Source organism: Falco punctatus (genome assembly GCF_963210335.1).
Source record: "Falco punctatus genome assembly, chromosome: Z".
Taxonomy (NCBI): domain Eukaryota; kingdom Metazoa; phylum Chordata; class Aves; order Falconiformes; family Falconidae; genus Falco; species Falco punctatus.
The window spans coordinates 77,930,212-77,951,659 of NC_137586.1; the positions used below are offsets into that span (position 1 = coordinate 77,930,212).

General features: G+C 38.9%; 1 protein-coding gene across 5 annotated transcripts in view; it reads left to right on the forward strand.

Annotated features, from left to right (window-relative positions):
- MCTP1 (multiple C2 and transmembrane domain containing 1) overlaps window positions 1–21,448 on the forward strand; it is a 277,984-nt gene that overhangs the window by 145,383 nt on the left and 111,153 nt on the right. For all 5 annotated transcript variants that reach the window (XM_080372351.1, XM_080372354.1, XM_080372352.1 and 2 more), the window contains 4 exons: window positions 2,189–2,359; window positions 3,944–4,074; window positions 15,924–16,110; window positions 21,098–21,191. In XM_080372351.1, the coding sequence (XP_080228477.1) occupies window positions 2,189–2,359; window positions 3,944–4,074; window positions 15,924–16,110; window positions 21,098–21,191 (583 nt within the window). The remainder of the gene's footprint in view (window positions 1–2,188; window positions 2,360–3,943; window positions 4,075–15,923; window positions 16,111–21,097; window positions 21,192–21,448) is intronic.

Sequence of the window (21,448 nt, forward strand, 5' to 3'; positions counted from 1 at the left end):
TAAGAGCCTTAAAAAATTTGGAATTTTTATCAAGTGTACTCTCTAAATGATTCACTGTCTCATTTGTGATTAGTGAAGTTGAGATCTATGCAGTTGTGCTTAAGCTTAAAAGAGTTGCAAATGTGAACTTGGGCTTATTTTCCATAATAATACCCTGGAAATCATTTGGATTCTCACTCTTAAACCTGCCCCCTGTTGTTTGGGTGTATTCTTTGCCAAAATAAGTCTCAAATAACCACTGCTTCTGTCCCATCCTATCTTCCTAAATGTGCTTTGTCTCTTCTTTCATCTCTCTCATCATCTTATGTGCAGGGCAGAGTCAGTTTTGATTATTTACTAGTCAGTCTTTCTTTTGCTCTAAGCCTTCTAAGAAGCTGGAACAAGGAGAAAAAAAAAAACCTACCACTTCTTCACAAGGCGAGTCTTTGGCAGTGTTGACTGTAGACCCCCAATGAAGGGATATTTGTGCTGAGAAGACATTTATGAAGTTTAATAATGTTCCAATGTTGCAAGTGAAGTCTCTTCTGGCACCTGAGTTCCCACCTTATACCCTCATTTTTGTAGAGTTTCTCTTTCCTGGTGTCCCCCTGTCGCTTCATGTCATAGATTAGGTTAAAGGTTATTCCACTGTTACATATTTGCCTTTGGAGAAACAGTAGTTTATGAGAGGTTTCTCCACGGTCAAATCCTTCACTTCGGGAAGAGATATGTTTATTAAATACAGTGAAATATTGTGGGAGTAGCTATACTGTTTGGAATGAACAGTCATTAGAAAACAGAAATACATGCCAATGTGGTATCTGAAAGCTCATTAGTCAGATTTGTTCCAACACCAGTGGTCCCAGTCCTCATGTGTAACGCTTCTCTCTGCAGTCTGGTAAGTGCAGATGATAATCCAGTGATTATACTCCAGCATACTTTCTATAATCTTCTCCGGGTAATAAAGTAAAATTCCTGCCCTGGGCACTCGCATGGCGGTGTCTACCCTTTGAAAGACTCAAGTTGAATTTGCACTGACAGCCTCTTACAGAGACACTGGGGGTATGCAAGCGATGAAGACAACCACGCAACCCTTCATGTACTGGAGGGATGCTCTGCCCATTAAGCCTCGGTTGCTCAACCTATGTTGCATAATAAAGAAAATGTGTGTATTTTATGTATTTACAGTTGAGTATACAATGCAGACTTGCCTTTTTTTATTATTAATTCATAGAATAATTTGAATAATTTGTGAAGTTTAAATATTGTTTAGCTCTCTAGTGTTCTGATTTTAGATCAGGTAACCTTGGGCAAGTGGAATTTCAGAATGGAAGGGAGATCCTTTGGCAACCGTTCTCCTCAGATGCATCGGAGGTGTGTTTGCCAGCCTCAGGAGTGCCAGGGTGATTTCCCACTTCTGGTACCTTGTAGCTCAGAGCAAGCTGGCGCTGGTCTTCAGTTACTCAGGCTTGTAACCCCCAGCTCTCCCACCCCCAGTGGAGTTCCTTGATGAAATAGCTGTGGCCATCTCTTTTGTGTGGGTGAATTTTCTTTTACCCCCCCCCGGTTGGTGGCTGAGTGTTCACAGCCCAAAAGGTTCCTCACAGTTCTGATCAGAGTCTCTACAACGTCTTTCTTTTGAAACTCTTGAACTAATGCATTGGTATTTAATTCAGTTTTCCTTGCTGTGTCTGAGAATACCACATAATTTTAGAGGCTGAGATAGCTGTCATGTGCACAGGGGTTTATTGACTTATTTTTCCTTGGTCCGTGCTTCTCATGATAGGTTTATATTATTTTAATGGAAATCTCATTTTCCTCACAGTTTTTTGTGTTTGTTCAAGTTCATTCAATCATATGCTACTAATAGAAGGGTCTTTGTAACATTTATTTGTAATGTTGTTATTTCAACCCGCAGAGGGAGAAGTGAAGCAAGAGAAAACACTTTTTTTTTCCTGAACATTTCCTTAAGTAGTATTTGTTCTGCTTGCTTCTGCCGAAGCTGCATATGACATTACCTGCGTTTTTGTCAGTTTTGTTTCTCTCCAAGTAATTCTTTGTAGTGTACTTTATGTATGCACTGTCAAATAACTTTAAAGTGGCTTAAGATGGTTGTTCTATATTCATAGTTATATGAAATTGAACATTAAAATGGAGGGGAAATTTTTGGAATTGTTTTAACTAAATCTATATTTTTATTTCCCTAAAGTTTCAGACCCAGAGCTTACGACTTTCAGACCTGCACAGAAAATCTCAGCTATGGAGAGGGATAGTTAGTGTTACCTTAATAGAAGGCCGTGAACTTAAGGCAATGGATGCAAATGGACGAAGTGATCCTTATGTGAAATTCCGGTTGGGGCATCAGAAGTACAAGAGCAAGGTAATTTTAGCTGCGACCTAAAATGCGCATTGGTTGTGTTGGAAGTGTTTTGTTCCTGTCTGCAGTTTTTTGGTTTGTGTGACTACTATAGTGGTGGAGATGTATTGTTGTGTTAATTAGCTGTCGGAGCACCTGTCGTTTTGTTGAAATGTTTCTTTTTTATTTCACTATAATAAGAAAATAATATAAGATAGGGAAAAATGTCGCACTTAAAAAGGCGGGGTGGCAGGGAGGCACACCTGATTTTCCATGCAGATTGGGCTAACTTTCATTTCCCATGGTGGGTCATTCGTGGCAGGGGAGAGATGTGGAGTGATTCTGACAAGTAGATACTACCTTTGTGCCTTTCTGTCTTGATGCTGGATGCCTCTTGGATGCATGGCCTTATCCTCAAACCATGTCATGCTTTTATCTCACTTTCCCCACAGCAAGTTTCGTTAAAGTTTGGTGTAAGTATGAGCTGAACACGTAGAGAGGATTGATCAGGGAGAGAATGATCATGGAGACTAGCTTGGCTTCCTTGCTATTTTTTTTTTTTATTATTTCCCTGATCCCTACTGGTTTGAAAATTGCTGCTTGGGGAAGATGCTGGATCTGCCGACGACACATGTGACCTTTCCTCTCTCAGTGGCCATGACAGCCCATTTGGTTTACACGGCCAGACAAAGGGCAAAGCGAGGAGGAGGCCAGGAGCAGTTAGCTGCTTGCCTCAGGGTCCCTTAATCTGAAATTAGAAGAAATCCAATTTCATGCTTTTGTGACTGAAAAACTTTTCTGTGTTTTCATCTTCCCTGATGTGTTTTATTTTTTCAAGCCAGTGGAACTGGTGGATGTAGAAAGTAGCAAGAAGGTGCTAGGCAGTTCCCAGTCTTGCTCAGGATAGAGGTGACTACTGTGAATACTGCTTTTGCATTATGGTGGAAAAATCTGCAAGCTTTCTGTTCTGCAGAACATGGTCAGAAATACATGAGCTGAAATCCATTGAGGTTACTTCTTTTGTCAGAAGTAACTGGACTGAAAATGATTGAGAAAGCTACTTTCATCTGAGTTGCAGAGGGAAGGAAGTAAAACAAAGTGAGGGGTTTTTTTTGGGGGGAAAGAAGTATTATTCCATAGAAAGTAAACCATAGTACCATCTTTCTCCCAGTGTTATTGCAGCTGAGGAAAAAGGACATGATATAATTGTTTCTGTTTAAATACTTACAGTCAGCATCTACTTGTCATTGCAGGTGCTTTGTTTTCCCTTAGGCTCAGGCACATAACTTTACAGCTAACTGTCACTTAGGAGAGGGCATAATTATTCTACAGAAAAATGGATCCATTCCCAGGGTAAATCCTTTGTTCAGGAGGCTTTTGAAGGTGACAGGTTGCAGGATTTTGGAGGTTGCCGTTGTATGGGAGAGGCATGAGAGGAATGGCCAGTAGTCTTTTCTAGTTACTGTTCTTTAATTCTCACAGCTTAAGATAGTCATACTGCAAATAGAAAAAAAGACTTTCTGAGGAGACTCTAAAGATCAAATTTACAATTCAAGAAAGCATATGCCTGCACAATGCAATATGACTTTCTCTATGCTCCCTTTTCAGATTGTGCCAAAAACTTTGAATCCTCAGTGGAGGGAGCAGTTTGACTTTCATCTCTATGAAGAACGAGGTGGAATTATTTATATTACCGTGTGGGACAAAGATGTTGGCAAAAAGGATGATTTTATTGGCAGGTTTGTGCAATTATAGCCGCCTTGTTCCCTTGGGATGAGAGCAGATGATTAAAATGAGCCTTGCCATTGAAACTGTTTCTTATGACCATTTTTTCTTGGGTTCTGGTGGTGTTTTTTTTTTTTTTAAAGGTGAGGGAGGATTTTTTAGAAAATATCAGTACAGTTTGCTGCTTTGATGCAATTCTTTACTTTGATGGTGTAAAATAATTTCTGTTGACCAGTAGGTGGCAGCTTTTACCAATTGATAGGCTTAGGTTTTCCAAAATAAAAATCCCACATTTAAAGCAATAATCAAGATGCAGGAGGTTCCATATGGCAACATCCTGCTTGGAGGAGAAATAACGTTTGTGACTTGTAATAGGCACATAAGACCAAAATTATGTACTTGCTTTCTAATCCATTTGGTAACTGAAATGACAGTGTTGAAGGACTACACTCAACTTTTGGAACAAAGAAGTAAGATCATTCACCTCATTCACTTTCAGGGAAAGTGAATCTTTGGGATCTGTCTTAAGAGTTCGAGAAATGGTATAAATTTGTGCAATTGTTCTGCATTTTGGTGTAGGAAGAGGAAGAAAGATGCTTTTATAACAATGGCATTAACTGTTAGCTAGTAGGGGGAAAAAAACTGTCTTGTGCTTATAGATACGACAAAGTAGGTGGTATTTGGAAAGCTCAGATATTTGTTTACACATAATTTAATTGATACCCATATAGTCATAGTTATTATTATTAATCTGACATATTTTGATTGTTCGTTAGAATATTGGTCATAGGTGTTTTCACTAGGACACTGATGCTATTAACTTGTAGAATTAGGGGTTTTGGTAGTTAAGATCACAAATGAAAATCCTGCAGACCAAGCATATACTTTTGTTGTCAGCGTGGTTATGTTTCCACTGACCTTTTCCTCCCCCTTGTTCCATTTAGGGTAATGGCTGGCTTTATCAAATTAGATCAGTTGGGTAATATTCTGTGTTTATTTCCTACCATAAATTGTGGGAACTCAGAAACCATACAGAGTATGTGGCAAGCAAACAGCTTTAATATTGACAAAACCACTTTTCAGAAGTATACACAGTAGGATTTTATTTTATATGATGAAACCCTAGGGGTGGGGTGCCATGTTCATATTTGAAGTTTGTACTGTATTTTTTCCTTTGCTTGATTCCAGTTGGCGCATATGGTAACAGTAACTATTTTTCCGAAGTAGCATCATCATTTAGTCCTATGTCAACATGTGATTACTTTGGTAAATTGTTCCTGTTTTCTGCTTAACTTTAACCTTCCTATCCAAAAGATGGTGACACTGAGTTTTCATGTGTGATTTTCCAGAACACTGTCATCAAAACAGTACTTACGTTGTTACTGTTAACAGTAATGATAAAGTCTTTTTTGCATAAAACAAAAGACACCATTTTTGCTCCAGTACACTTCAAACCAAAATAAGAATGTGATAGAGATATTAAAGGAAGAGAAATTAGAGGAAGAAGAGTCTGTAACTTCAACGTGAGTGGCTTAGGTAACTTTTCAGATACCTGAAAAATTTGTACGTCTTAAGTGTTAATCTATTTCTTCGTAGTAACTACGTGCTATTATGCAAGTAACATGATTTCTACGTTGTATTTAAGTGCAAAAAGTTTGATAGCATTAGAAATCTCTCTAAGAAGAATGCTTGAAGCCTTTACCATTTTTCAGTGGGAGAAACTTGTTCTGTTTTCTGTCATTTTCCTAAATAGATGTAGTTCTTTTATATAGCAAAAAAGATGCTCCTTGGACAAAGCTAATCTGTAGTGCTTCTGCAGTATACAGCTGATTTTAACAAAATCAGTGGTACTCTTCCTGAAATTTTACTGCTCTTGATTTTTGTGACCTCTCTGCTGTCAGTGTATGTATAATCCCTCTTCAGTTTGTCCTTTCAGACACTCTCTCATTTCACCTTCTGTTCGTACCTTATCTCTGGATAATGCAACCTGCAAACAAGTTCCTCTTCACGAAGATTTCCATGAAAAACTGTCATTTGTCAAGCTCAATCTGAATACAAAAATAGGTCTTAATATTCCCCCTCCCTGATACCCTTTTCCAGTCACTGTGGATAAAAATCACCAACACCTGACAGCTTCACTTTACATTGACCTCACTCTCCCAGTTTCTCCTTTCGAGGCTGCCTCTAAAAGCTGTAAATACGTTGGTACAGACACCACAGATTTGCCCTCTGTGTGTGTGTGTGTGTGTGTGTGTGTGTTACGCTAAATATATATTAATTTTGTAAAGCAGGAATGAATTGTGCTCCATGACTAAGGTTCTGTGGCTCTGAAGGCACACATAATAAATTGAATATTTTGATTCAGGTTCCAGGGAGAGTGATAGTGAGGCTATGGAAGGGAAACAAAAGACTTCCTTGTAGTATTCTAGCATTGCTCGATAATGGGAGGGTAATCCCTTTGATCTTACTCTGATCTTCCCACTTTCTTGAATAATGTGCAAGCAGCAGTTGAGATATTATATAGGAATATTTTTACTAAATGCAAATAAAAACAGTTATTTCTTGGAAATGTTCTGCCTGGCTGAAGTATGGTTAGGGAGAAGCCATGCTCGATTGGAGAGATCCTACTCATTGAGGGAAACAGCAGACCAAAATGAGAAAACAGAAGAAAAAGCTTGTTCAAGGAGCAGTTCTCACCTCTCATCCACAGTGTTGGGTTTTTGTGCCCTCCATATCCTGGTTGCAGACCACACATGAAAGTCAACAGAACTTCCCGTGCAACACAGGCATTGCCAAGCTGCTTTGCCAGGGGACCTCTTTGAAGAGTGCCATCCCTAAAACTGGTTCAGCGGTTCCAGACCGGGCTGGCTGTGGGAGAACAGTGCTGCTGGGTGCCAGGCTGAAGGGGCAATCTCCAGGTTCCTCCTGGAAAGCAGCACGGGAAGCTGTCTTGGGCTGAAATGATCTTGCTGTGCTAAGCTCTGTAACTTGCCATATTCCAAACCAGGATGTCATAACTTCTTCTGGAATGATACACTGTCTCAGCTGCACTTCAGTGAAATAAAAGAAGTGGGAAGTCAGGAACGTAGACCTGTGTGGGCCCTACGTGTATCAATCATACCCATGAGGCTGGAGCATGGTAGGGGCCAGGATGAAGCTGGGGATGTCAAGGAGGCAACGGCATGTGTGCTTAGACTGCAAGGGCTTGGGCTTGCGATGCTTTTCTGAGGGCAGGGAGATGAAGGAAAGGTGTTCAAGAAGGCTGAAGGCATGGAAGTGAGATTCTCGCTGTGGGGTGGCATGACAGGAGGAAGATGGAAGTGGAAGGGGTGGCTTGTGAGAGGGAGGAAGGTATTAAGAGGGTGAGAGCAACAGCATGGCATCCTAGTGCATGGCATCCTAGTGCAGAGAAGGAGGAAGATACATCTGTCACAGAGCTAGTGTAAAGCTCTGTCTTCGTCTTGGTGCCCAGGCGCATTCAGCATGGTGGTTCCTGAAATGAGATGCTGACTGATTGATTTCCATTCTCACCTTTGAGCATCATATGGTTGTAAAATTCATTTGAGTTTGTGGTGTGCATTCTCTATGAGAATTTAAAGAATGTAGCACCTTGTGAACTTCCATCTTAGAATACTCTAAAAAAATTAAATTCTAGAACCATTTCAGTGTTTATTTTGGGGTTTTAAAAGCTGGAAAAAGGCATCAAACAAAAGCTTTGAGGAAAATATGTTTCCGATCATATGCTGTTCTCTATGAGGAAACACTGGGCTTGGCCAGAACTGAACTTCATCATACAGGAGGTTAAATTCTGGCATTCTTCTGAATATCATTTTTCTAAAAAACAAACGACATTCCAGGACCAAAGGCATGAGGTCTAGGAGTTCCCTTTTTTTTTCCTTTTTTTTTCCCCCCTGAAAGCACCAGCAGCCACAGGGGCAGCCTTCTTGCATTCAAATAGGCATGTGGACTTGCATGAGCAGTATTAGTCATTGCTCCATCTGGTAAGCAGAAGTATGTATGTATGTGTTGTTTTAAGTAAAAATACATATGTATGTGTATGTATATTGTTGAGTCTAAGTGCATTTAATGTTCACATTTTTGCTATGAGCAAATCATTTCTCTTCCATATTGAGCAAGTATACTCCTGTGATTAAAAACACATACTGCAGTAAGTTTATGTAGGTAATACGAAGATCAAAATGAAGGTGAAATTATTTTAATCTTCATGTAATTATTTAACTTCCTTATCATCTGCGTTTTTGAAGGCGATCCTGACTGTCACCTTTACGATAATCAGCTAATAAATCCTCATGATTGTTACACCTTTATGCATAGCAGTAATCTGAACAAATTGGCTGCTGACAGCTGCAATAAATTGCCAAGAATGAGTGCTGTCAGAGAACAAGTTGTTTCTGTGAACATACAGGATAAGTAAATCCCATGTCATGCAGTTTTATTCAGCTGAAGTTATTTGCAATCCACTATGGTAGGATTTATAGCATTATTTATTGCTATGAAAAATGCGTGTTTATCTTTAAAATGACATTGACTTCTGCTCATATTTTGTGCCAGAATATTACTGTTGACTTCATCTATATCTATTTTCATCAGTATTTATAGATGCTACTATCTTTTTCCCCCATCTGATGCAAATTAAGAACACAAGACCTTGTGTATAGTATACTCATTAAAGCTATGTATTAATTTTATCTGTCACGAACTGAAACTTCCCATAGTTTCCCTGAGTATTGTCATGAAAATTCAGGTTGATTTTGTGTGCATGTGTGTATGGGTACACACCATATAATTGATCTTACAAAATACAAAAGTTAAGATATTGAAAATTAAGTATTCAGGTTTTCAAAACCTAATCTGCTCTGTCTTGGCTGTTTAGTTTTTTCAGAGGGGTTTTGGGTGCACATAAATACAAGCAATATGTGACCTGTGCTGCTGCATTATTAATCTGGAAGCACAGGAATGCACTGCTCAAAGTTCGAAGCTAAAGTGGGACTTTTATATAAAATATTTATGCCATCTTCATTTTTATTTTTTTCCACTTAAATTTATGTAATTTCATCGTGGGAGGCTGAACATTACCAGGCAGGACTGAGTGGTGCTGTGAAGCTGTGTATGGGTACTCCAGTGTGCATATAAAGTTGAGTGAAGGACACTAAATATGCTACTGCTAGTGTTTCTTCCCAGATTTTTTCTAGAGATGTGATTTTCAAGACTGCGACTTACATTAAGATACCAGCAATTTTCTTTTTTAAATATTGTTACCCAAGAAAGAGGTTTTGAATAGTAGATGTGAAAGCCTGTGTTAATGTTGAAATTGACGAATCCTGAAGTTTAGAGACATGAATCCTGTACAGAGACAAAATGGGTCCCCCTGGAATTCTAAATAGTACTTTATTATGCTGGTCTTTCAACTATATTTTTCACGTGGTGGTCTGAAGATTTCTGCATGTTGAGGTAACGTTGGAAAGATATATTATTTTCAAAATGTAAACACAAATGGTCAACATGCTATTGTAATTTGAGTTTCGAACGGTGTGTGCATGTGAATTACACAGCAATTCTGTGCAAACTCAGACAGCCACACAACCAACAGCCTGTGTGTATAATAGCTTGTTGATTGTGATGACTACAGTTAAATTATTGCAGATGCATTTCTCTACTTAAAATGAAGATTTTGCCCAAAGCATTAAAACCTGAAAATGCAGCTGGTGGGCCCTTGCCAAATCCTGAGATGTGCGGAGCTCTCTCCTTTTCTGATTGTTGTCAAAAGGAGTCAGATGTAAATGTGGCATCTCAAAATTTGGCCTTCAGATATTCCACACTTTAGTTATTGTTATGTCTGCACCTTCTAACTTCTTCTGTTAATGCAGAGGCACTGCTGTTCTGCTAGAGAGCCCAAAAAGGTGCAAAAAGGTTTGGCCCAGAAATCCTCAGTAACTTTCTCTTATCAGGTATTTTAATATTGCAACTCTTAGTGACAGCTGTTATTGTCATGTACTGTTGCAAAATTGATAGTATTCCCCAATGTATTCTGAAACACAAGAGTGCAGCAGACAAACTGGATTATGCTTATGGATCCTTCTTCCGACCCTGTCTCCTGCAAGTTGGAAATGCATGCACTGCATGAAGTAAGAGCGGCAAAATAAGGGGAAGGGGGAAGGAAAAGGGAAATGGCTGCCTAGGTATGCGGAGCATGACAGTCAGTGTAGAAGGTGTTCAGGGGTGTAGGTAAGGGTTTGTATGGGAGCAGTGTGAAAGCTCTTGCAAAGCTGCTCTAACCAACTAGAACCGTACAGGAATGTATAGGAAGACATAATGTTCTTCAAAGCAATAGGCTGGTGTAGCAGAGGGAAGCGTTAATTTGGCTGAAAGAAGCTGCATGGGTGGCAGCACTAACAGCGCGTGTCTGCAGTGTGCAGCTGTGCCGTGGGGACAGCGTAGGGAAAACCATGTTGTAAAACATCTGCAAGTACTTTTTCCTGTCTCTGCAGCTTCAAAAGTAAATCTGTAGTTTTATTGTGAAGAGCTATGCTTAGGAAAATGTTAATTGGTGGTTTCAAAATCCATCAACAGGATTTCATGGCATGGACCGTACCTCTTTTAGCAAGCAATAAACACTTGTCCATATTTGGGTATGGCTCGATGACTGGTGAGATCATCTGTATTTAATGTAGCTCTGTAATTCCGTTACCAAGACCGACTTACCCCAAACGGCAAGGCTCTTTCCTGCTCCCCATGTGTGTCTGCGTGGAACCTGGCCGCACCATTTCCCCGGCCCCGCTGAACTCTGCAGTGAGACAGAGCGCTCCCGGCTTCCTGGGGATCCTCTCCAGCTCCCCACGCTTGCCACCACACTCCTCAGTCACTGTCCTACTTAGCCAAGCTGCAGTCTCCAGCTCCTTTGGGAGCTTTCCTGGTTTCCTGTCTATCACCTCTATCCGTCACAAGCATCACGCGGGGTCTGTAATTTTATTTCTTTCTCATTATCTTTACACTTAAAAATGCCTCACTCTGGTTCTTCCAAGAACTTCACGTTACTGCAGTCCTGTCTTTCTGAGCGGTGTCATTCTCAGTCGGCGCTTTGCAGAATTTCCTCTCTGCATTTGTTTCTTGGTTTTACTCTGCTCATAAAAGACACGGAGTCTCACAAATTGTAGCAGTTCATGCCTCGCTGCTTCTGATGTGTGTCCAGCTCAGTTCTAATTGCAGAATCGCACAGTTTCCTCTCCTTGGCATCCTTTGGAGCAGCATAGACCTGGATCACAGTGGAGTTAAAAGGCTGTCTTCCTGAACAAGTCATGATGATAATTAAGTTGCCTGGGTTGTAGCCAAGTGGTGCTTTTCTGTCCCTATCACTTAGGATTGTGCCAATTCCTCTTTTATGCTTTATTTTGTCATGTGAGAAAATGATCTCGCTATCTGCTGTCTCTCCCTTGCCTGGCCACCTGGCTTTTAAGAGGCCTTCTATGTCATGTCGCTACCTTTGTAATTCATTCATTAGCAAGGATATTTCACCAGGGTGCCAACGCGGTGCTACATTCCAGGTTCTGTTAGAACTAGAGAGGGGAGGTGATTTTTACCTCTTAGACATGCTGATAATAAAATACTACATACAGTTCTGGCTTCCACGCTTTAAAAAGGATGCAGGAGAATTTCACTGAATCAGAAAAGTTACAAAAAGTCATTTGAGGGCTGTAGGAGACGTGTTACAAGGAAATGTATAGGGAGCTGAAGGTGTTTAGCATATCAAAAGGAAGATCAAGAAGAGATATGATTATGGTATGTGAGTACCTTCAGTAGGAGAAAATACGGAGCACTAAAGGCTTTTTCAACCGAGTAAAGAAAGGCATAAAAAGAACCAAAGGCCAGATATATTCAAATTAAAAATAAATCAGAAATGTATTTCTAACAGTTTGGGCGATTAACACACTGAACACAGTTTCAGAGAAGTGGTGAATTCCCCTTGAATCTTCAAATCTTCCTCCATGGGAGCCGTACCCTCTTTCTGTGGCGACTTATCTGTGATACTTTGGCACATGAGCTTGAGACACGAGCGTGGTTTTTCTCCCTTCTGATCTCTCAAGGCCGGAAAATCCAGATCCGCCCAGCGCCTGATAATGTTCATGTGCGGAGCTGATCTGGGGGGACGTGCCTCCGAGCTGCTCGCAGAGGGGTCAGCCAGCCAGTGGGATGGCACTGGTGCCCCTGCCCGCCACGGCCGGTGCTGGCGCAGGGCTGCGCTGGGGGGACCGTGCAGCCTGGAGCAGCAGAGTGATGCAAAATACTCCAGCTACCCTAAAAAAATGAATATTCCCTGACACAGGATTTGCAGCCATGCTTGAAAACCTGTCCATGGAGTTAACAGCTATTTGTGGCTGTAATTCTTTTTATGCAGTGAACTTTTTCTTTCAGTGTCAGTTCGTAAATAGTAATTCCATCAGAAACTGAATTACCCAAACTTACTGTTTATCTCCTGCTTTCAGTGTGGCAGCTGCCAGTCATACACAACTTACGGCTGTCTTGCAATGGCTGTAATTTTTCATGGCCCTGAATTTGAAAACGCAAGACAAAAATTTCTAACACCATAATGCTCCTTTCTGCACCACTTTCTGGTAACATTCAAGTTCACCTTCATCCTCAAAGCATCTTTGTTCTCCATGGTAACAGTTGTAGTTGACAAATGCCTTTTAAGAGAACATCTTAACTGATGTAAAAGTGAGCGTTGCTGAAGCTTTAAAGCTTGGAATACTTGTAGATACCCTCAGTAGAAAGTAAAGGGGCATTGTCAGTCTCAACTTTCCAAAGCTGTGTACCTTTTGAAGTATTTTGGTAACTTCAGTGCTTGTAAGGAAATCTGATCCCAAAAGGAGTTTTGTGGGTTTCCTAGTGATGCCTGTAAAGGTTATTCTAGGATAGAGTTAGCGCTTAGGTGATGCCTTAATAAAACCAGGCTTCCTTCACTGTTTTGGTCCCATGCAAAGATCTGGTGAGGGCAAAGTAGATCTAACAAAAAATAGTTAGATTCCCCACTCCCCCCCGGAAAATTTGATGTGAGAGCAAATAACTTTATTTTTTTTTCCCCATGAAAAACTCAATTGTTAATGGAAAAAAATGGTGGTTTTCCCTATAGTGTCTGAAAGTCTCATCTTCTGCCTGAAGTGCACATGCTACAGGCACACTCGCCTCACACTGAATGCTCCTTGAGCCTTGGCATCTTTGAGTTTGACACGTGCAAGCGGCATCTCCTGCAGGGCCAGGGGAGGGGACCTGGCACAGAATGAGCAACGTGCCTTCACCTGGCTGTGTATGCAGAGACACTCGTAACCTAAATTTCCATAAAGTGCGATGGTGACTCTCCTTGATGGAATAACCCTAGTTTTTTATCACATTACCCAAGGGCCCTTCAGAGAGTATTTTTCCTGTGAAATGTTTAAGACTTTTGCTGGAAAAAGCTTCCAGATCACTCCCTACTTTTTGTATGATTTTAGGAAATAACAAGCTGGTGATGGGCTGTTCATGGAGATCTATCAAGCAGACTAAATAGAGACATATTTCTCAGGTAATCTGTTCTAGATGTGGTGCTATTAGGAACATATTATAGCTGTAGGAAAGGTGCACGGGTAAAATCGAATTGTCAGTTGCTTCTTTTAGCCTAAATAAAAAATAGCATGGACTGCTAATGTTGCAAAACTGCTGTAACTTTAGGAATTGGTGAACTTGGAGCTTGTAGCTCTGATATAAACCCTGTAATTTTACAGTCATTGCAGTTTTCTGACTTACGGAGGTTTTTTTTTTTTATTCTAGTGAGGGTTGCTTGGTTGCTTTTGTTGCCTGTTTTTGAGTGAGGGGGTGGATTATTTCTGCCTTACTTGTGTCATGATGACTTTCTGATTCTTTTATGGACTTTAAGAGAGATTAGACTGGTTCTTTCAGTGATTATTGGTTAAAGTCACAGTATTATTGCACAGATGTATTTTTGAGGGGTATCTGTTTTGAAATAAACATTCAAAGAATAGTTAACACCAGGGACATTCTAACCCATGCCAGCTTTGAATGCTTGATTACAACATTTGCTGTCTTAAGGAGGGCTTGAGATAAATCACTGCACCTTAAATAAAAATAACGTACACAGCCTACGTATGTGTACAAAACTTGCATTGACCATCAGCCTGCACTGACAGCAACATCTTTAGTCTTTCCCTTGCTGTTGCTAATTTCATTTCTCAAGCCTTATAAACCAGAGTTCAAAATAAAAAGTAAACATTAAGCTCAGAATGCTGTATCAGTTAGAAATTTTTTCATTGTAAACTAATAGAACTTAATAAACTTGTTACTGCATGAGTTTTCCAGCAGTTTTAATTTTGACAGCTGCACAACAGTGCAGTAGATGTTTAAAAAAAAAAAGGAATTTTTCCTGTAGCAAATCTAATCTGCCTGTGATAGCACAGTGCTCATTTTATGAGGCTGGATTTATTCTCATAATTGGCTATTTCCTATCCTTAAATGCCTATTTATTCATGTCTGCCACCTTTTTCTCAGTTTATTGGCCCTGCGGTCACCACATTATCTTTCTCTTCAAAATCAATTGACATTTTATGAAAAGAGTTTGCTAGATGTTTAGTTTAGTGAGAGTGGCATATAGAACATGTGCTTGTCACATTAAATAATCGCTATTGAAAGTAGAGTATTCAGCCACTTAACTGTATATCGAATATATTCATTTACTTCATTTCAATATTGTTACTGTTTTTATTTAGAGTAATGAATTGGCAAAACGTTACTGGGAGATGGTATAAGTAGAAGTATTCCAAACTGTGCTTTTTCAGAGAAATTCCTGTGCCGTGCAAGCTGGCATTACATTTAACATGGGTGTTGAATTTCTGGATATGCTCAGGGCTGCAATCTAGGAAAGCTGAAATTTGTGAATTATACAAATTAAAATATTACACTTCTGAGGTGTGCACAGACTAATTAGTAACCCTAAGGTGCTATTGTTTTGATTAAAAGCTTATGGTCAGCTCTTTGTTAGCAGTGGATACTGGTTTGCCTTCCATGCGCAACCTTTTATTTTTAAAGATGGTGCAGAGATATTTCTGCTGGCTGGCATGTGTGGAGCCATTCTTCATTAGCTCGATGTGTGGTACAGCCAGGGTTATTCAGAAGGGGATCAAGCAGGGTGGATTGGCTTCAGCCACTCTGCACAGTTATAAGCAGTCCCTGCTCATTACAACATGAGACATCTTATTATATAGGGGGTTGTGGCATCAAATTTTATCCCGGATGCCTGCATGAAGCTTTGACTCTGAGCCACACACAGCTTACTGCGAGAGAGCTGAGCCTTTTGGGTGGTGCTCAAGTCGTGTTTTTCTATGCTCAGTCATGTTAACTTCATCACAATTAAGTCCACACAGATTTTTTTTTCAAGAGAGGATTTTTACTGTCCTTAGATGAATAGCATCACAAATATTCACATCAAAACTTACATTCTGTGTTTATACAAGGGGCGTAATTAAAAAGTGTAATTTCCATCTGGAGCTGGATTTTTAAAATTCTCTTTGGCTTCGAGTAAGGCATATTAGCTAACCTTGTTTCTAGTGTCTGTACATTCTTTTAATATTGTTCACATGCATGGCAGGTTGTAGCTTAAAGAAAAAAAAGAAAAAAAAAAAAAAAGAAAAAAAAAGTCAAGCAAGCAGCATGGATTGAAGCTGAAGAGAAATCCTTCCAGAAGCTGGGAAGCAATTTCTACATACTTGGTATTTTGTCCAGCTGAATGCCAGTAAGCCAGTGTGCTCTTGCTTGATGTGAAGAAAACCATATGCTGATGGAGAATGTTTGTTTCTAGGTGCCAGATTGATCTTTCGACCCTGAGTAAAGAACAAACCCACAAGTTGGAGGTGCCGCTGGAGGACGGAGAGGGACGCCTGGTGTTGCTGGTCACTCTCACAGCCTCAGCTGCAGTCACTATCTCTGACCTCTCCATCAGCTCCCTGGAGGACCAGAAGGAGCGAGAGGAGATACTGAAGAGATATGTATGGAGTTCTTCTCTTTTGTCTTTCGTTTGCAAAATGTTTGCTTATATAAATAATAACTATCGTGGGGGAAAATCTAAATATATCCCCTTATATCCTTATCACACTCAGCAATGACAGTCATTTAAACCAGTTACTGATATCACAGCTGCTGCAGGTAACATCAAGAAGGCTACAAATCCTTTTTATACTATGATGTATTTTTACATAGTAACTCAGCTATCTGATACCATTATGTAACGTAAGGAAGTTAATTTTACTGTCCTGCAGATAATTTTAGCCAAGGACAAAATAAATAAGGGGTCACTCAGTGACAGTAAAGTTTTGAATGAGTATTTATGCCAAGTGGTTTGAGGTTCCAAGTTTTCAGATTTTTTTTTTTTTTTTGAGCATCTACTAGAAGGCAAGAAAACTTGGGTTTTTTGTCTGGACATTAGAGGCTGGAGCAGTATTTTGCACCATCAAAATAACTGTTTTAAACAGTATTTACATTTTTAAATATTCTGAAGCAAATTATTTTCATTTCCCAGCATCCTCACACTACACGGAATCTGTGTAGTTTTACCAAAGCAACAGAGAGGGGAGCTCTTACTCCAGCATTTGCTAATACCTAAATCACTAAAAGTAACTGTCTCACTACACATGGAGAAAGAAGGAGGAGAAAAAAAAAAAGCTATTTCCACTTAAAATTACAAAGCTGTTATTGTACAATGCTGCCAGGTGTTTAGAAAGGCTTCTCTAGACACTCAGCCATTAAACCAAGCTCTGACTAACAAAGAGCTGCTTTTTTTTTTTTTTTTTTTTTTTTTTAGATTTTAAAATATTCCTATTCCATGACTGACATCCTTTCAATAACTGAATTTAATAAAGATGTACCTTATCAGGCTGTGCAGATAACATGAAGTGCTAGTACTAATGCTGTACAATATTCTTCAAACAGATTAGCAGGATGTGCGCTTCAGCAAATTTATTCTGGCTATCTCCACTGAATCAGCTGTCTGCTAATGCTTGTACAACTCATACACCAATAGTGTTATCGTAAACACAGTTTAATAGAGGTGACTTAGTGAGGCTAAACATAATATTCCTAAACCAACTGAGAGCTAAGGTATTGTGCACCGTCTCTGAAAAATAATTACAATTAAGAGAGTTACTGCACATTTTGGAATCCACCAAGACAGTTTGTGGTTGTCAGGATAGATCTTTACAAAAATAATAAATTTCTGACAGGTACGTTTTCGAGGTGATATGCTTCTTTCTACCAGGTGCAACAATACTGTATTCCTGTGGATTATTGTGTGTGATGATATGGCAGTCAAGTGATACTGATGGTTTTGATAATTTAGTATCAACGTAGAAACATATTATGACTGTATGTTGTTAATGGTTTTTCCTAAATTCCCAATTTTTCATCCCCTATGTAAAGCATAATTATGTGGCCTAAGATTGATCTGTTTATTTCAGTTTCTTACATATTCATGGATACATGTCTTTTCTCATATTTACGTTACTGTATGCATTTGGAAACCTTTATATTTTTGGAAGGTATTCATATTGCATAGGCATGAATTTCTCATTATGTGTTTTTGAAAACTGTAGCATCAATATACCTTTTTGATAAATTTCGTTGTTTTCATTAAAATGACCAGTGGACAGCAGACGAAAGAAATGACAAGGATTAACGAAATTCAGATAGTTTATTTTCACTGTGTTTAGTTTGTCTTTGGTATTTATATCTCTACCTCAGAACTGATACAAAGAAAGGCGGTGCAATTAGTAGGATGCATTGTTCCCCATTGAGTGGCTTCATTTTGGGGTTTATTTTTTGTCCTCTTAAAAAATCTGGCTTCCATTTGAGAAATGTATTTTGCACCCTTTCTGCAGCCAAAAGCAGTTAATGAGCTGACCTTGCTATCAGATCAAATAGCCTTGGAAAATGACTCTATTACTGTCATTTAACCATTTGTAGCTGAACATCAGAGCCTTACAAATTAAACAGGCATTACTGTTTGAACCATTATTTTACCACAATTGTCTGAAAAGATTAATTCCTTTTGGGGTGAGGAGGGGGGCGCATTAATGGGTACAGACCAAGAGAGATTGTGTGACCTTTTCAGAACGGGTGTGCTGAACCCGTGGTCCCCCTTGTCACAGTTTAAAAACCAGAGGAGCTAGTTTAGAGAAGAAGTTGTTAGCATTCCATTTTTATTATGACATTTCACAGTCATCCGATTTAATGTCCCTTGACCAGATTGTCCACCGTGAGACGATGGGCTTGAAATGTTATTTAGAGCATTGATAAAAGGTGAGCAGTTCTAAGATGACAGCGAGTCATAAGGCTGGTGGTGTGACATTAATTTTCTCCATAACAGAGATGGAATAAGACGTCATGGTGACAAGCTGTCAATCAGTACTGGCCCCTCAGTGTATCTCGATGCCATAGGATGGGGTATTGCTTCTCCCATAATAGAGCTGAACTGAGATGCTCTCCCTGACAGCTGCTGCAGCCATACAGAAAATATATTATACAGCCTTTCATTAAAAAAATAAAGAGGACTCATCTCCAGAGCATTTCAATCTTTTCCCATCTATTGAGGGTTGAAAAGATTCACAGCAAATCACGGATTCCACTGCTATGGAAATTTCAGGCTTCAGAAACCGTGCAGGTTTTGAGGCCTTCAACAATAATCATAAAGAAGAAGACAGAATATCATCTGATAAATCATTACTTAAAGTTACGTATTTAAAGTAATGTATTAAAGTCATTTGCTTCTCCCAGAGCCTCTGCTGTGGCATTGTATACATTTTCAGCAGCCTCCACAGTCATGATGTGCAGCAAATGAATCTGAGCCATCTGACTTGCTGGAACTAAAAAGTTCAAAAATAATTATTCTGTGGGATGCTAACAAAGGTAGAAAAGTGAAATACAGTGCTGGCACCTTTGCAAGATGTGCTTACCAGGGTGAAATTTGGAAAAAGGGGGCTGTACGGCTTGGCTTCCTTCTTCTGTATTTGGTTTTTGCTTTGTTTCCCTTCCGTGGCTTGGTGTTTTAGTCATGGGGAAACTTGGGTAAAATGTGGAAACATTTTTGTAAATCCTTTCACTTTCATCATGGTATTAAAACCGCATTACCTCTGTTGTGGTACCAATTCTGATAAGAAGCTTCCAAACCTTGATTGTTATTGTAATAAATGAGGGACGGTGCCAACATGCTTCTGAATTATCACCGTGCTATCTGTAGCACCGTCTCTGCCACCCTCAGCTTGTAAGCACGTAAGCAAGGCCTTGAGACTATGCTGATTAAAGTTGGCCATTGAAATTTATAAGCTGCATTTCTGATGATTAACATATTAAAAATGATAAAAAAATAGGAATCATTGCACCATGATAACGTGCATCTGTGTATTCGTACATACGTAGCATGTGGGATACTACACTTAACTGTATTCCGCAGTTGGATGTACTAAGGTCAAACCTTCACTATAAGCAGTAAATGGTCAAGTTGGGGCTTGTGAAATTAATATCAGTGTGATTTAACTGTTGGAGTTGTCTCATTAATAAAAAGACAGGGATGCATATTGTGTGTCTAACATTTTAATGGATAGGTTGTCTGTGCATAAACCTACTGCAGTTTTTGCAAGCTGACATTTAATATTTCACTTAAGGAGCACCTGTGGTTTTCATCAGTGATGTTATTTATTCTGGTTTTTCCATAACAGTTGATTTTGCCTTCATAAGAAATTAAAGAATTGTTAAATTGGTGCTTTACCTGATGTTTGCGTTTTCTAGAAATCTGGTCGTTATCATAAGCAATGGAAAACATTTCACTTGCACTGTATTAAAAGTTTATAAAAGGCCACAGCATTTAAATGCATTAGTTCAGATTTTAAAATACTTCAAAATAAAGGTATGTGCTAGTATTTATGAACAAAACCTGCAAAAGCAACAAAAAATTAGGCCACATATATATACACACACACACAGAGAGGATTTAAAATGGATTTGAAAATCTAGTTTTAGTCTTCTCTTTTTGAGTTCCTCCCCTAGGTTATCTAAAAATTGAACGGTAATACCGGTTTTGTTATTAACTGATTGCAGATTCAGAGTTGCATTCGATGTTCTATAATTTGAAAATCTGCAACTTTTAAATTATATTCAAAGTTAGAGCCTGAGAATTTTAGCATATCACACCTAACTGGTGCAATACTCCCAGTTTGTTACTTTTAGTTATTTGAAAAAAGAGCAGCAACAGAACACATTTTCCAAGCAGCTTTCTAAAACTAATTTGGATGAATAAATGCGAGTATTAGTCTACTCTTTTAATTTTTCTTCCTCTTTTTAATATGTTTAGCTACTGCAGAAATTTATGTTAAAACAATTTTTTATAGTAAAAGCTTCCTACAATGGAATTGGAGTATCTTTTTCATTTTTTGGATCTTTTTTGCATGTGATTATTATTAAGTTGTCATAATCCTCTTTGGATTGTTTTTGCTCACATTATTTGCAAGCTATATGCAAGCTTGCATATGATGCTCCACTACAACAAAAGCAACACTGGCCTGAAGTCACTGTTTATAATATTATTGGGGCCATCAAAGGGCAAATGTGAACACTGATCTCACAGAAGTATTTGGGGAAAGGAAGTATTTTATTTTTTATGTTAATTTTGTTAATACACTTCTGTCATTTAAAATTTTGATGGACAGTTGCTCATGTACTGTTAGGGGATTAATTCAGTAGAATTAGTGTATACTTAATAATTTATATTCTGATATTTTCCTTTAATTTTTTTAATTGTTAAGTTAAAGTTACAAAATACTGAAAGAAACTCTGACAACTATACATTCTTCAGAAAATGATATTTAGAATATGAGTAAGTTAGATTTATGCTAACTTGTATGTGGGCTAGGGAGGAGGCTATTGATATTGATTTTGGTTTGTCTCTTTTGCCATCCAGAATTATTTTTCTTTTTATAATTTTTTTAGAGTCCAATGACGATGTTCCATAACATGAAGGATGTGGGATTTCTTCAGGTGAAGGTCATCAGGGCAGAAGCATTGATGGCAGCGGACGTCACAGGCAAGTATTCATTTAGTTTCTGTGACACTAAATACCATATTAAGACTGGGCCTTTTTCAAAGGGAAAAATAAATGTTTAAAACATAAGTTTATCCAAATAATATTGTCTGTTTATACAGTCTCACCTTCTGCTCATTGAGGAAAAAACCTGCAGATGAACAAACAAAAGTTTTGTAAGCAAGGCAACAGGTCATTCTAATGCCAGCAGAGCCCAAAAAGGTTATTATTTCTCAGAAGGGTGAAATACACGTTCTTGA